The 13,525-nt window shown below is 37.3% G+C and overlaps 1 protein-coding gene across 6 annotated transcripts in view; it reads right to left on the reverse strand.

Moving 5' to 3' along the window:
• Positions 1-7,658, reverse strand: part of postnb (periostin, osteoblast specific factor b) — a 30,034-nt gene extending 22,376 nt beyond the window's left edge. For all 6 annotated transcript variants that reach the window (XM_088639489.1, XM_088639486.1, XM_088639490.1 and 3 more), the window contains exons 1-3: positions 7,487-7,658; positions 6,535-6,633; positions 242-306 (exon numbers count right to left, since the gene is read on the reverse strand). In XM_088639489.1, the coding sequence (XP_088495615.1) occupies positions 242-306; positions 6,535-6,633; positions 7,487-7,605 (283 nt within the window). In that variant the 5' untranslated portion in view covers positions 7,606-7,658. The remainder of the gene's footprint in view (positions 1-241; positions 307-6,534; positions 6,634-7,486) is intronic.
• Positions 7,659-13,525: the final 5,867 nt, after the last annotated feature.

The raw sequence follows: 13,525 nt of genomic DNA on the forward strand, positions 1-13,525 counted from the left end.
ATGTGCTGTTAGTTTCTCTGGTGTTAAATTTTAGCACCAAGCACTTCTACAAAGTTCTATACCAAGGTATTCCTGATTATCTTTAGTAATTTGTTTAGATTATATTCTGCAATGTGTCATTCTCCATTGATGTCTGTGTTAAGACTGTGTTTTCAATGGACAGCACAAGCATGTCCCATGCGTTATATTAAATTATACTGGCTGAACCATTACTACAGTATGCATTCACATAGGGTCTAACCTGCAGGGCAGCCTCTCATTCCATCCAGTTTCATGTATCCAGGGCAGCATTCATATAGCACTGTGCTGCAAGAGAATGAGCAAAATAATAATAAAGAGAAATGCACAAGAAAACATACAAATAAGAGAAAACAATCTGGTACACAAAACTTGTTCAGTGACCTTATTATAACAACAACATTATCATCTTGTAGCCTGATCTTGCTACAGTGTACATCTCAGTAAACAAGCAAACATGTTATGGTTAGTGCAATGGTAAACTGGTAAATGGTAAACCAATAAAAATCAAGTTGCTGCTGTGAGTGAGTTTGTGCACCATTAGGAGGCACTCTTCCCTACGGACAAGAATTATTATTCCAGTGAAAGGAGACAGCATGCTGAAGGAGGTTCTGTGAATTAAATGATATATATAATTATGGGTGATTTTCTTTATCCTCTTCTTATTCTTATAGTTGTCAATATTATAATTTTATTAATAATGTATTTATATAATAATAATAACACTAATAATACTGAGAAAGAATATTGTTTAATAATACATGATCCTTGTTGAACTGGGACCTGCTATCTTGAGCGCTCCAGCTACTTCCGTGAAACATCCAACCGTGCCTTGTGGTCCAGGCTCCTGTCCTGAGTCAACATTCATCTAAACCCTCTTTTGTGAAGCAGATACAGACAAATGCAGATAAATGTTGTATTAATGTATTCTGACCTTAAATGACATGTTCTGAGGTTGCACAGGATCTGTTTGCCAGAAACTCCTTAGTAGATTGAATTCATTGGTGTCTGTGGCATATGCTATTCTACTGATTAGCAAAAATCTGATCATGTTGCAATGAAAATGAAAATTGTTGTATGAAATGAAGAAAGTTGTTAGGCGTAATCAGCCTCAGCATAGTCATAGAGCTAGGACGGTATTTTAGAAAGTTAAAGGAAATCAGTTTTACCATGTTTCTAAAAATAAAAAAGCTGACTAGATAATAGTTGGATGAATAATGAAAATCCCCATTTTGGCCTTCGGGTCCAAAAGAAATAGAAATTGTGAAGTACAGAACAGATGTGAAAGTATGGTTCCTTCTAAATATAAATGCACAAAGGTATTTTTTTTATTTCATAGTCCTTCAATTTGGATCCAATGTACATTTTTCTCTTAACCCCCTAACTACACCAGGTGTTCTGCTGAGGACCATCTCTGGAGAGCTTTGCTGAACATTCTGCATAGAATAAAAGAATTCTTCATATAGAAATGTTCAACGTTCAAAGCAGAGTGATCAACATCTGTATTTCCTAAGGCACAGGGCCAAAAGTGCACTGATAACATAAACATGACATCATTAAATTATCTTCCAAAACACAAGGGGGTTGAAATATAATTCTTCAAGACAAAGAACAGACTGGATAAGCTCACCTTGTAATATGATTATGAGTCATAAACCGTAACAGAAAGCACAGCAGACCAGCAGATAAAGATGAGATGAATCCCGGCTATGTTATTTAACCCTTAAATCATGTTTCTCTTTTCAGAAGACAGATGTTCACTTTAATTCAGCTGCCATAAGGAAGCAATCTTCATGTTAATCACAGTCTTATCTGGCCAAGCTCTGATCTTAAATGTGCCATTCTAGAAAAGGCACTCTTGGGAAACTCTATTCTTGTCAGAAAAAAAGATGGATGTCTTCACTTGAGCTACAGCTCACTGCAGAATTATCTGATCGTGGTTCATGTTAAGCAAAGAGGCATGGACTTTGTTAAAACATTCCCTCTTTTAAGTTAATGGCAATTTAAACCAAGGGGTAAATTCACATGAGAATTCTATTTTTCTTTTCATCGGGACAACAATGGAAACTATAACTTAAAGTGTATGTCCAGATGCTGTTATATATCTTGCTATTCCTTGCTTACTTTTCACAATATTAGGAAGTTTATGTAATTGACCAGATACAGTATATGGTAAGCCATATACTGAATCAAATTGGTTAACCTGCTTACAGTATATGTCTAGATTTATGTCAACACTTACAGTACAAAGGTAACAGGCTGAATTTGCATTCTTCAGACTCAATGTTTTTTCCCCAGTTGGTAACCAAACTCCTTCCTACCCTGGAATTCTCTTGCATATTGGAGTTGTGATATTCTAGTCTAAAACTATTGTCTCACATACAATTTTAGAAGGCTATAGAGTACACAAAGGCAAAGGAAAGCTCAATGTTTAAGAGACAAAACATTTGTAATTAAACTTTTGAAATAAATGCTGGAAACGTATCTTGTAAAATGACTTCCAACAGACTTCTAAAATTCCACATGAACTTCTATTTCATACAGTAGATTAACTGCATCTACAAGATGTAGATGTAGCTTGTACAATATATGCATCTCACTTCTGTTATCAAACAGTTACAAAATTGTAATGTATTTTCTCTTAAACTTGTGCATAATAAATAATATTTTAATGCTAAAGCACATTAGCCAGAAAAGGCTTATAAACTGTGTTTTATTGCGATTCATGGCTTTAACAGGCTAGCTTGTGAAGCAAGGGACTTTTAATGTATTATGATCTCATTAAGACTGCCTTGTGTAACACATACTGTAGTAAAATAAAAAGACATGGCAGTGGAAATGAGTTCCACACTAATTTTTAAACAAACATACATGACAGCTGAACTTCAGCTGCAGCAGAGACTTGCAGCTACCTACCTGAATGTGTGGCACAGTTAAGTTTATTTTTGCACGGACGACATGATGTGATACTAAACCGCTTATTTTATGATTGTCTTGTCTTGGCAGTATTTTTTGCAAGTTTTTTTTTTTGCACTCACATGTAATGAAAGTGTCACTCACACGTTCTCCTCACCTCAGAGGCACTGAGGAAACGAAAGCATAGCCGAGAACAGAAATGGCTTCCCTCTACTTCAGCAGCAATTGTTGATTCTGGCTCATGAGAAGCCATCGTCTACGCCTCCAAGAAGACTAAGATCAAAATTTCCACTGTAGCTAAAACCCATGGGTTGTCATATTAAGTTAAAAGAGCAGTGCGCTTCCTCAGGGGGAGACCGCTGGGAACATTTCCCTGGCCAAACTTCCATAAGAGCAACCAATTCCATATGTTCCCCAGTGGTAAATTGCAACTGGAGTGGCCTGCTGCCAAAATGTGAACATGGAAGTTGGGAGAGGGGGATATTCAAGAGAAAAGAGGTAGACAAGTCTCCCAGAAGGATCGGCTGGAAGGCATCCAAAACTGTCGTTTCCAGCTTAGCTTTCACACTGAAATGGCTTCAAAAGCTGAATGGAAAAGCGCAGGGCTTGCCCTCTGAGATGAGGCTAAGGAGACTTGGCTTCTTGCCAAGCTTTCCTGTTTTTTTTAAGGTCCATATCGAACTGTGTGTTATCACAGGCAGGACCAGAACACGGATGTCCAGATGGATTCAGCGTCAAGACCATGCCAGACCCTTCCAAACTTTCTGTCCCAGAAAAAGATTAAGGCATCCTGGCACAGATTTTGCCTAGGAAAGGTTTACAAAGACTGTGGAACTGTAGGAAACATTATATTACAGCTTTTCCACACTTTTTTGCCCTGGGACACTGTCTACTGAACTGCCTTTATTTCCTGCCACAGTCATTTTACTCCTCCTTCCCCTTATAACCTCCTAAGTTTGTAGAATTATGTTTGCCGAAATTGTTTTCTTAACTACTTTGTGGCTGTGTAAAATTGCTCAGAACATGGAAATATTTTACTAGACCAAAACCAACTATATCCATCGCCTATAGTACTGCAATCCAAAATGAAGACCAAAGGTCCCGATGATAATGTACGGTATAATACACAGATAAACAAATCCTCTGCAGATGGCACCATTTACTAAGTATATTTTATATTTTCTGTTATTTTTATTATATTTAAAATCTTTCAGTTCTTTGTTTACACATCCTGTAGTTAGATACAAAGTATTGTACTGTGAAGACACTATACAGTACTTGTGCATACAGTATCTGTGAAGTACCCTTATAGATTATTATACAATTTTAAATATTCTCCTTTATGTTTAATAATTTAAGTGAATCAGCACATCTTTCCTTTAGAAACATGTAACCTTTCCAGTATTTTCCAAAAATAACCCTATTCAGCAAAAAAGGTTTTCTTCAGACTTTATTTTTTCACTGTGTGGTTAAGGGCTGCTGTTTAACCAAAAGGCCCAGACAGCAAAATACAAGGATGAATTCACCTTGGAATCCAAGCTGTAGTGCTAATGGGAAAATGAAGTCTGGCTGCATGCCACTTTTGAACGGTGGGCCAAAATAAAACCACAGACAATAAAAAACACATGTTCATCTTTGTTCTCAAGCTGACTAGCCTGTCCAGTAGAGGATCCCCACATTTAACATCGCATGGAAACCCCTTTTGTTGTAAATCACAAAGCTTCACAGACCGTGTAAAATGTAAAATGTGCTTGAAATCCCAAACTTTACAACCACAGAAATATTATAACCAGTTTGCCATGACCACCTTTTAAATTGTATGCAATTCAATCCAGATTTTTTTCCCCTTTAGATAATTATTTCCTTATACTCTATATGTATATTTTTTCTCAAGGGTCTTCAGTTTCTGGCTGATGTTAATATCCTCCTATTTAACACTTGCAGTGTTGTAAAACAGAACTGTTCGGATCCAGGTGCACAACCAAAAAACAAAACAGAAAGGACACTTTGTGCCTGGGGGCTCTATTTCACAACTTTTACTTTGTCCCATCCAGTGGAAATTCTGAGCCCTGTCTGAACCAACTTAAACATATACTGTATTTACATTATTTGCTACATTTTCAATGAGCTGTCAGCTTAATTTCTAATGAATGGAACCGGCCTGACATGGATAAAAAAGGTGTGTTCCTTTTTGCCTGTTCTGCACATTCTTTCCAAAGAAAGTATAGCATATACACCTGCACAAACCAGCTTTTGAAGATATGAGCAACAGTAGGTCTTTATGTTAAAATGTAGCTTTCGTCTCAAGCCATGCATTCTTTCCATCTAACGCCATACATGAACAGGTATCCATTATTACTGAAACGTCCAGGTGTATTTTCATTTCAGATCAATGTATGTTTTTACTATACACCATATTTAAACATTACAGAACATCCAGCCATTTTCTAACTGCTTCGTCCAATTCAGCATCGCAGGGGAGTTGGTGCCTATCCAGGCAAGCAACAGGCGAAAGATGGGATACACCCCAGGCGGGAAGCCAGTCCATAGCAGGGCACACACCGACACAGACATGTGCACACTTTAACCAGGGTCAATATTCCCTGGAGCCCATTAACCTAACAGTATGTTTTTGGACTGTGGGAGAAAACCAGAGCATGTGGCGAAAACCCACACAAACTAGAGAAGAACATACGAACTCACTGAAGATAGCACCCCAGGTCCAGAATGGAAACCAGGGCCCCAGAGCTGTGAGGCAGCAATGCTAACCACTGCCCCACTACTGAACATTTATAAAACAAAATAAAACATAAAATCAAAAGTGGTTTCTATACTAATGAAGCAAAATTAGATTCTTCGTGAATCTCTGAAGCGAGATATACAGTACTGTATAAATACAAGCTGTCTAACATCAGGATAAAATACAACGGCTAAAGTTTTAAACACCATGCAATACTGTATGAGCAAATGTTTAGACAGGCATGAAAATAACAAACAACGAAAGTGATTGAACACCAGACAAGTGATTACTGTCATAGTCCACTATAAATCACTCTCAAACCTAGCTCTTGAAACTTTACAATTTCCCAAATCTACAAAGATAACGGATGATGTCAAAATAAAATGTGGTTTTATTTTCATAAAGTAACTGGGAATTACTGCTGAAATATGTATAATTTTAAACAATATGGAAAGTGAAAAAAATGATTCTGCTGGATGGGTAAAAATGAAGGCCACAAGGTATTTAGATCATTAAAAGCTCTCAGGAGAAATCTGTGGAAAACCAAGAAAGCAGAATGAAACTGGACACCATCTAAGAATTCCTTAGGCAGAGCTCTACCAATGCGTGAAACACACTCCTGTTCACACAGACAAGGTTTCCCCTTAGCGCATGCTTGAAGCTGAAGGTAAGTCTGTCTGTTGAAACAAGGCAGCTGCAGAGCATATCCTGTCTGGAACAAGGAACGTAGAAGCCTTTGTTCTCTTAAACAGAATATACAGTAACACAGGCTCTTTCAGCCATCTTTTAAGAAAAAAATAGCCCTAGGCTCTGACCCTTCCAGCAAGCATGTTGCCACACAAAAAAACCTACACACTTACGCTTTTTTGCCACAGATTGCTCCCTGGTACCAGTTCCTGCAAGTGCTGAAATATTTCTTTTTGGTTCCCATAACTTGCTGAAGAGCACACACATTGGGTCTGTAAAGAAGGTGGAATAGAGTTAAGTTGAAAATACAACACCAAAAATCTGCTATACAGTACATTGCATTCCAGCTTGAAAGAGCAGTAAGACCACATTAAAACATTTTACTTGCATTAAGATTATAAGCATTAAACCATTAAATTAAATGTTAATTCCAATTTGATTAATAAGTGATGCAAGCATGGCTTCCTATTAGCATAGCTTAACCAAGAATCACACCAAATTAAACAATTCTGTCCAGATTTATTTCTCTTAAAAGATGTGTAGCCAGACATCTGCAGCTACTTTGGTTTATGGATCCATGGTGGATAATAATTAAAAGAGTAAATACAGTACGTGTTCACCACATTAGAAGTGCACAGTTAAAAGTTTACAGATGATAGTTAATAAAACCAGGAGGCAAATGCAGCATTTCTATCAGTACGCTGAGGGTTGTCAAAATGAGGGTAAACCTATTATAGTGTATGTAAATCACAAAAACATTGTACTTGAGATTTAATAATTGTAAAAAAGAAGCAAAAAAAACTAATGTTTAAAATATTAACCTTGTTAATTAAAGGTTGTTTAACTTTTAAATGTCAATGTAATTTAACTGTTAAAAAAATAACCTTTAATCTGACCAAGCATGTAATTAATTTTAAATACAAAAAAGAAGTTGACTTTTTCACTTCTAAGTGACTGCATTTCTGCTATTTTATCAAATAAGATGCAATGCATTGGCTTTGTAAACTTATTTTTTCTATCATTGATACAGAAAACTCCTTTCCAAGTTCAAGCAAGGTAGAATCAATTAAAAAGCAGGTCTGTATGTTCCCTTTGGAAGCATATTCCATTTGCATTGTTGCTTACCCCTCATTCTTTGCTCTAATTCGACTGTGGGTTACAATCTTGTCATAAGCAGAAGAGTCTGCCTGGTCAAAGGCAGACAGGACAAAAATGGTGACGGCAGCCACAGTGAGGAGCTTCATCCTTAATCACCCTGCTGGCTGGACCAAAAAAGCGAACAGAAATGGGACAAAGTCTGCAAGAGGGAGTTTATATAGTAGCACTTTATGCTGTGGGAGGAGGAGGGCAGAATGTCAACCCAACACACTGCAACACCCTCCCCAGGACCCCAGCAGCCTTCACCTTCTTGCCACTTAACTCTTTGCAAAAAAGGGGAGGGCTCCTCAGTTTTCAATCCATTCAACATCTTGGCCGACAGAGTAATTCTCACACCTTTGGGGGAATATTTCTTTTTGTGCTTTTGCTTTGCTGGGAACTTTACCTCAGAAAACAAATTAAAACAAAGTTGTTCAGTGATGTCACAACTCTGGCTAACCTAGAGAGCATTACGTACTGTATATGACTTGTCCTGCATATTTCAGACCGAATTTTGCAGAAGTTCTATTATACTGGTAGTGGGTTCTTTAAAAGTAAGATTACAATTTATTGCCTGCTGCAATTAATTTAGATATTAAATAAAGGCTCTTGAACTTGTCAATTCCTCCAAACTGATTAAAATTGCTCCTTTACTTGATCAAACACAGACATAAAGCAACACAGGGACTGGGCTCCCTGCTTTAGAATTTAAGGCCAGTTTTTAAAAGGTTAGCTATCCAACAGCAAGTGTGCTTTTACATCATTGTTACGGCCACACACACAAAAAAAAGTTTAATCACGCTGGTTGGTACAAGTACTGTATATAAATCACTAGGTGTGGGTCGCCCTCTGGTGGTAGAAACAATTTAAAACTTTTCTCTCCCTGGAACAAATCAATTTGAAAACGAATTGAGTGAAACGAAGGCTACATTTTCAAACCACATGTCTAGTTGAAGATTACCCAATTATAGCTTTTCATATAATTAAATAAATTAAATGAATAAATGACACCTCTGGATCTGTTGTTACCATCTCCAACATGGAACTAAAACACCTTGGGTGAACAACTTAACAAAACACTAGTGTAAGCCATTTATACCACTTACTTTTTATACTGTATATTGTAAGTCACTATTTTATCCCAATTATTTATTCATTTGTGTTAATTGCATGGAATTCTATTATATATCTGTCAAGGATTACTTTTGTCATGCAGACAAACTTCTGTATCATTTAAAATCTGGGTCACAAATGTCTCTTAAAGCCATCAACAGTGGAGGGCTTTTGAAAAGTAAAAATTGTTCCAATTAAGATAATTACTAGTACAATGCATTAGTAAGACCTCTTGAACACTATTGTATATATATATGTGATTGCTACACTGCCATAAACTTGAGGCATTTCTTTTCACATAGGGTAAAGTTAGACTGCAACAGGCTACACAGCTATGTTGTTGGAATGAACTTGTTGGCTTTCATCACAAAGAAAAAACAAACTAGATAGGTTCCCCTGATAAATTAGCCATTATCTAACAAGTTAACAAGCTATCTAATAAGATAGGCTGAAAGGTCACTCTGGTTTTTAAACTTTCTAATGTCCCAGATAATAAAGAGATCAGGCACAATGAAGACCCCTTTCAAGCACTGGAGCTCTTCATCAATTCTATTACAGTATATCTTGTTCCAGTGTATGACTTTTGGAAAGCTTTAGCTGGAAACCATCCTAAATCATCTAAAAATATTCTAATCAGTGATCTTAATTCACCAAGAAGCACGTTAAACACAAAGCCCTGGATGCAGGGGGGGGGGAATTAAAGACAAATAGAATATTACAATCATCTCACCCCAACACCCTCAGAGATGTACAGTACCATGCGAAATTAATCTAAACTCTTCAAAAACTGGGCATTGTAATGCTGTTGTTTTCTTTTATTTTCTTTATTGTAACTAAGGGTTAACGGATATGTCTAGACTCACAGCTTCAGTATTATTATGCATGCTCTTGTATTGTACCATCTAGTTGTGGTTAGTTTCCTGGTAACAATTAGACTTCACATATTTAGGAAACAATTCAATTACATGGTGGTGGAGTATCATGAAACTAGAAACTAATGAAAGAGGAAACGCAGGAGACATGCAATTTAGCAGCGGAATATCAAGATAAGCTCAAGTATCAGAATTACTAGCTTGCTGGTCTACAGCTGGGGAATACATTTCAGTTTACATCAACTCCATTTTCAAATATGTTTGTCCAACTTTTTTTTCTCTCCATTTAAACACAAATTACAGTAGAACAAAAATGACCAAATATACTTGAGACTCCAACCTGAAATCAGTTGCTCCCATAAGAATATAGGGGGAAAGGGTTTTAATTACAGAGGCATCTAAGAAGTTTGAGACTTATTTACTTTAATACTATACTTTTTGCTGTAAAGTATATTGTATATTGACTGTTCTGATTTTATTTTTGCTCTGTAGTAAAATGTCTTCAATAAACCTGTATCACAGCCATTTTAATCACAATGCTCATGAAATCCAAAACTCCCTGTTGTTTAACTTCATTCTGCAACTGTGTGTTTTTGCAGCTGCAAAAGTAATTCTCATATACTGTTGTAAAACTGAATTAACACTGGGTTTTACATCACTTTGTTACAGCAAAGACAAATAAGGTATTTTGAATGTGAAAATGTACAAACCCTGAAATAACAGTCCTCTGAAATTCTATCTGTTAGAAAAAAGAAAAAAAACTTTTTTTTTTCTTACTCTGAAGCACTGTCAAGGCTATCCCTTCTGTAACACCATTTACTGTATTACTCAGAGCTTGTTTCTGTGACATGATTTAAACATCTCAAAACAGGAAAAATACAAATATGATCTACAGTACATGCATATCTCCATGTATCTTATCAGAAGAGAATTTGAGATGGTACATCTCATTTAGTCTGTCACGCCCCACACTCTTCCTCGCAAATGGCGTTGCATTCCCAAAACCACTGTTTCACAACCTCATTCCTAATTGAACCTATCACATTCCCACATGCACTAGATTCCACACATTTTCACTCCCGAACCAATTATCCAACCACATCCCTTTCCTTTCTGTATTTAAACTTCACTCACAGACCTGTCCATGCTTCCTATTGAGAAGCTTCTAGTAGTATTCTCTTGTGTGTTTCTCAACCTTTTGACTGATCTGGTACAAAATTTTGCTCCTGCCTTTTGACCATGCCTTTTGGGTTTTGTTTTGGATTTCTCTTGTTACTGGACTCATTACCTCCCTATTTGACCAAGCCCCTGGATTTTTGCCTTTTGGATTGTCCCTGTGCTACTCTGTGTTCTGTGGGATTTATGGTTATGTATAAGGATTCTCCTACTCTACCAATAGACTCCCTGACACTGTCCTTTTTCAGTTAAAGATTTGCATGACTTTGGCACAATAAGCATTTTAATAATTTCATTGATAACTCTGTTTATGATCACACAGCTGTTTTACTTAACAAAATGGACTGGAACTGGAAATTTTCCAGCTGATCTTTTGAAAGATCTGTGGCAGTGTTTGGTGGACTAATCTTGTCTTAGGCAATTGCAACTGTATGTTTGTCTGTCTACAAAAGTGCTGCTTCCATAATAATAATAAGAAGAAGATTGCACATACTAATCACAATAAATAAAAAATCATGCTAAAACACCTAGCACAAATTGCTCCACATTAAACAAAGGCTTTCTAAAAAAGTCTGTGTTCTGGCTAGATTTAAAAACAGCCAGTATGGCCAAATTTATCATTTATTTTGTGATCTGCCTTGTTCTGCCTTTTGTTCTTCCTCTGTGGCATTTACTTTTTGTCATTGTTTTAATTGTAGCTTCTAAATACTGTATAATATTAAAACTGAGATGTTTTTTTTCTCACTTCTGAAATGTTAGCTCAAGAAACATACTCCATAATAGCAAAGTTAAACAGCTGCTGTGACTTCCTCTTTTCATTCGATTGTTGGGTTACAAGGGTCCCACAATTCCACAAAAGAGCATGGCATAGTCCAATTTTCTGATTGTGCAGGGCATTCTAATGCTCATTTTCAGCAACTCACAGTGCTTTTACAGTTAATTGTGCCACAGTTTGAAATGGAATACTATTGGAAATATCCTCTCAACCGTTTGGGAAGTTCAGTGAGTAAGTCACAGGAGCTGAATGTACTTAAGAGATTAGATATAATTTATTTCCTATCCACCATCCATTTTCTAACTGCATCATCTATTTCAGGGTCCTGGCAAGCAATAGGCTTAAGTTGGGATGGGACGCTGGATGGGACACAAGTCCATCACAGGGCAAACACAGATAGAGGCATACACACATTCAAATCATGGTTATTTCTTTCAGAAGCTTATTAACCTACCAGTATGTATTTCTACCAATATGACTGTGGGAGGAAAGAGGAGCACCTGACAAAATTCCAGATAACCAAAACATGAGAATATACAAGCTCTACGCAAACAGCACCCTACGTCCAGAATGGAACCCAGGGTCCCAGTGCTGTGAGGCAGTAATGCTAACCATAACTGGTTCTGCTCACTTGTAAAACTTAACTGTAACATAAAACCCATTTGTACACTATGGCTAATCGCTTTTTGCCAAGAACGTTAATACAGTTGTAACAGGAGCCGGTCCTGACTCCCGTGTAGTGCCTATTTAGGACCTTATGCAGACGATATAATCCGGAAGAGACTGGAGAAGGACAATAGGGAAAACATGCAGAGGAATGGTGGGGAGGACAGACAGGGGGCGGTGCCAACGGTGATCCAGGTGCAAGGGGGAGTGCAGGCAAACAAGTCCAGTGGGAGTCCAAAAGGGAAAAAACAGGACCCAGTCCAAAGTCCAGGTAGCTGGGAGATCAAATAGAAGACAAACAGTTAAAAACAGGAACCGGGTCAGAACAGGAACTGGAACAGGGAAGTTAAAAACACGATGAGGAGGCCAGGCGCTCCGAGCCCCGGACCCAGATGGTCAGGACGCCGTGATGAAGCCTGTGCCGTCGGGTCTCTCCTGGACCTGCTGGTAGGTAGGCTTCTGGGCATCCGTCTTCAAATACTGAGACCAGAGCTTAGGAGGCACATAACTTATATAGTGACATATTAAACAGGAGACAGGTGCACGTAATAATGAAACTAATAATAAAAGTGGGGAAGACGACCGCGACAACAGTAGCAAAAGCATTGAGCATGTTTTGTTAAATATTGTAGATTTACCATTCAAAGCAGACAAAGACAAAAAAAGCAGAGAGAAAAACAGTTTTGCATGACTATGTACAGTTTAAAAACGCAATATAATTATTTATAGTACATTTTATTGCTGCAAAACGTGAATTGAATGTCCCGTTAGCCAGACGCTGCTTTTCAAAAGTGACATCATGTAATATAAGAGGGTGGAAGAAAAAGAGGGGCCACTTTAGCAACGTATTTCTCTTACTCTATGACAGGTACTGGAATTAGCCTTTCACATTTAATCTACAAATGTCTGATACTTCATCTTTAAATTAGAATGCTGCTTTTGGGTGATTTAGTTTAGCCACTGTAATACCCTTTGTTATAGAAGCAGATTTCCTAGGATGTGAGCTTTAGATCAATAACCTATTAGCAAGTAAAGGGGCCAGATGGGATGAACAGCCAAATCTCATTTGTAACCCCTCTTGTGCTGTTACTGTCTATGGTTTCTACAGCAGTAATCACTTTTATTCTACTGGAATGACTGAAAGCTTTACATCCGTCAGGCAATGGATCAGACAGTTAACAGACAGTCAGTCAATGGATCTACCTCATTGGCTTACCTCATGAGTTTCAGTCAATACAGTAAGAGTGATACAATTACAGACACTTGATCTTATCAAATAATGTGACATCTTTCTTTGTTCTCCTAAAATGTCTTTGGGATTATGTCATTAAATACAGTATGGGTTAAAATTCTTAATTTTTTTATCTTAAAAACATACACCACAACAGTTAAGATTACATAAGAGCAGTTGCATCAGAGAGGATC

This window comes from Lepisosteus platostomus, chromosome 7, assembly GCF_059453375.1.
Source record: "Lepisosteus platostomus isolate fLepPlt1 chromosome 7, fLepPlt1.hap1, whole genome shotgun sequence".
NCBI lineage: Eukaryota > Metazoa > Chordata > Actinopteri > Semionotiformes > Lepisosteidae > Lepisosteus > Lepisosteus platostomus.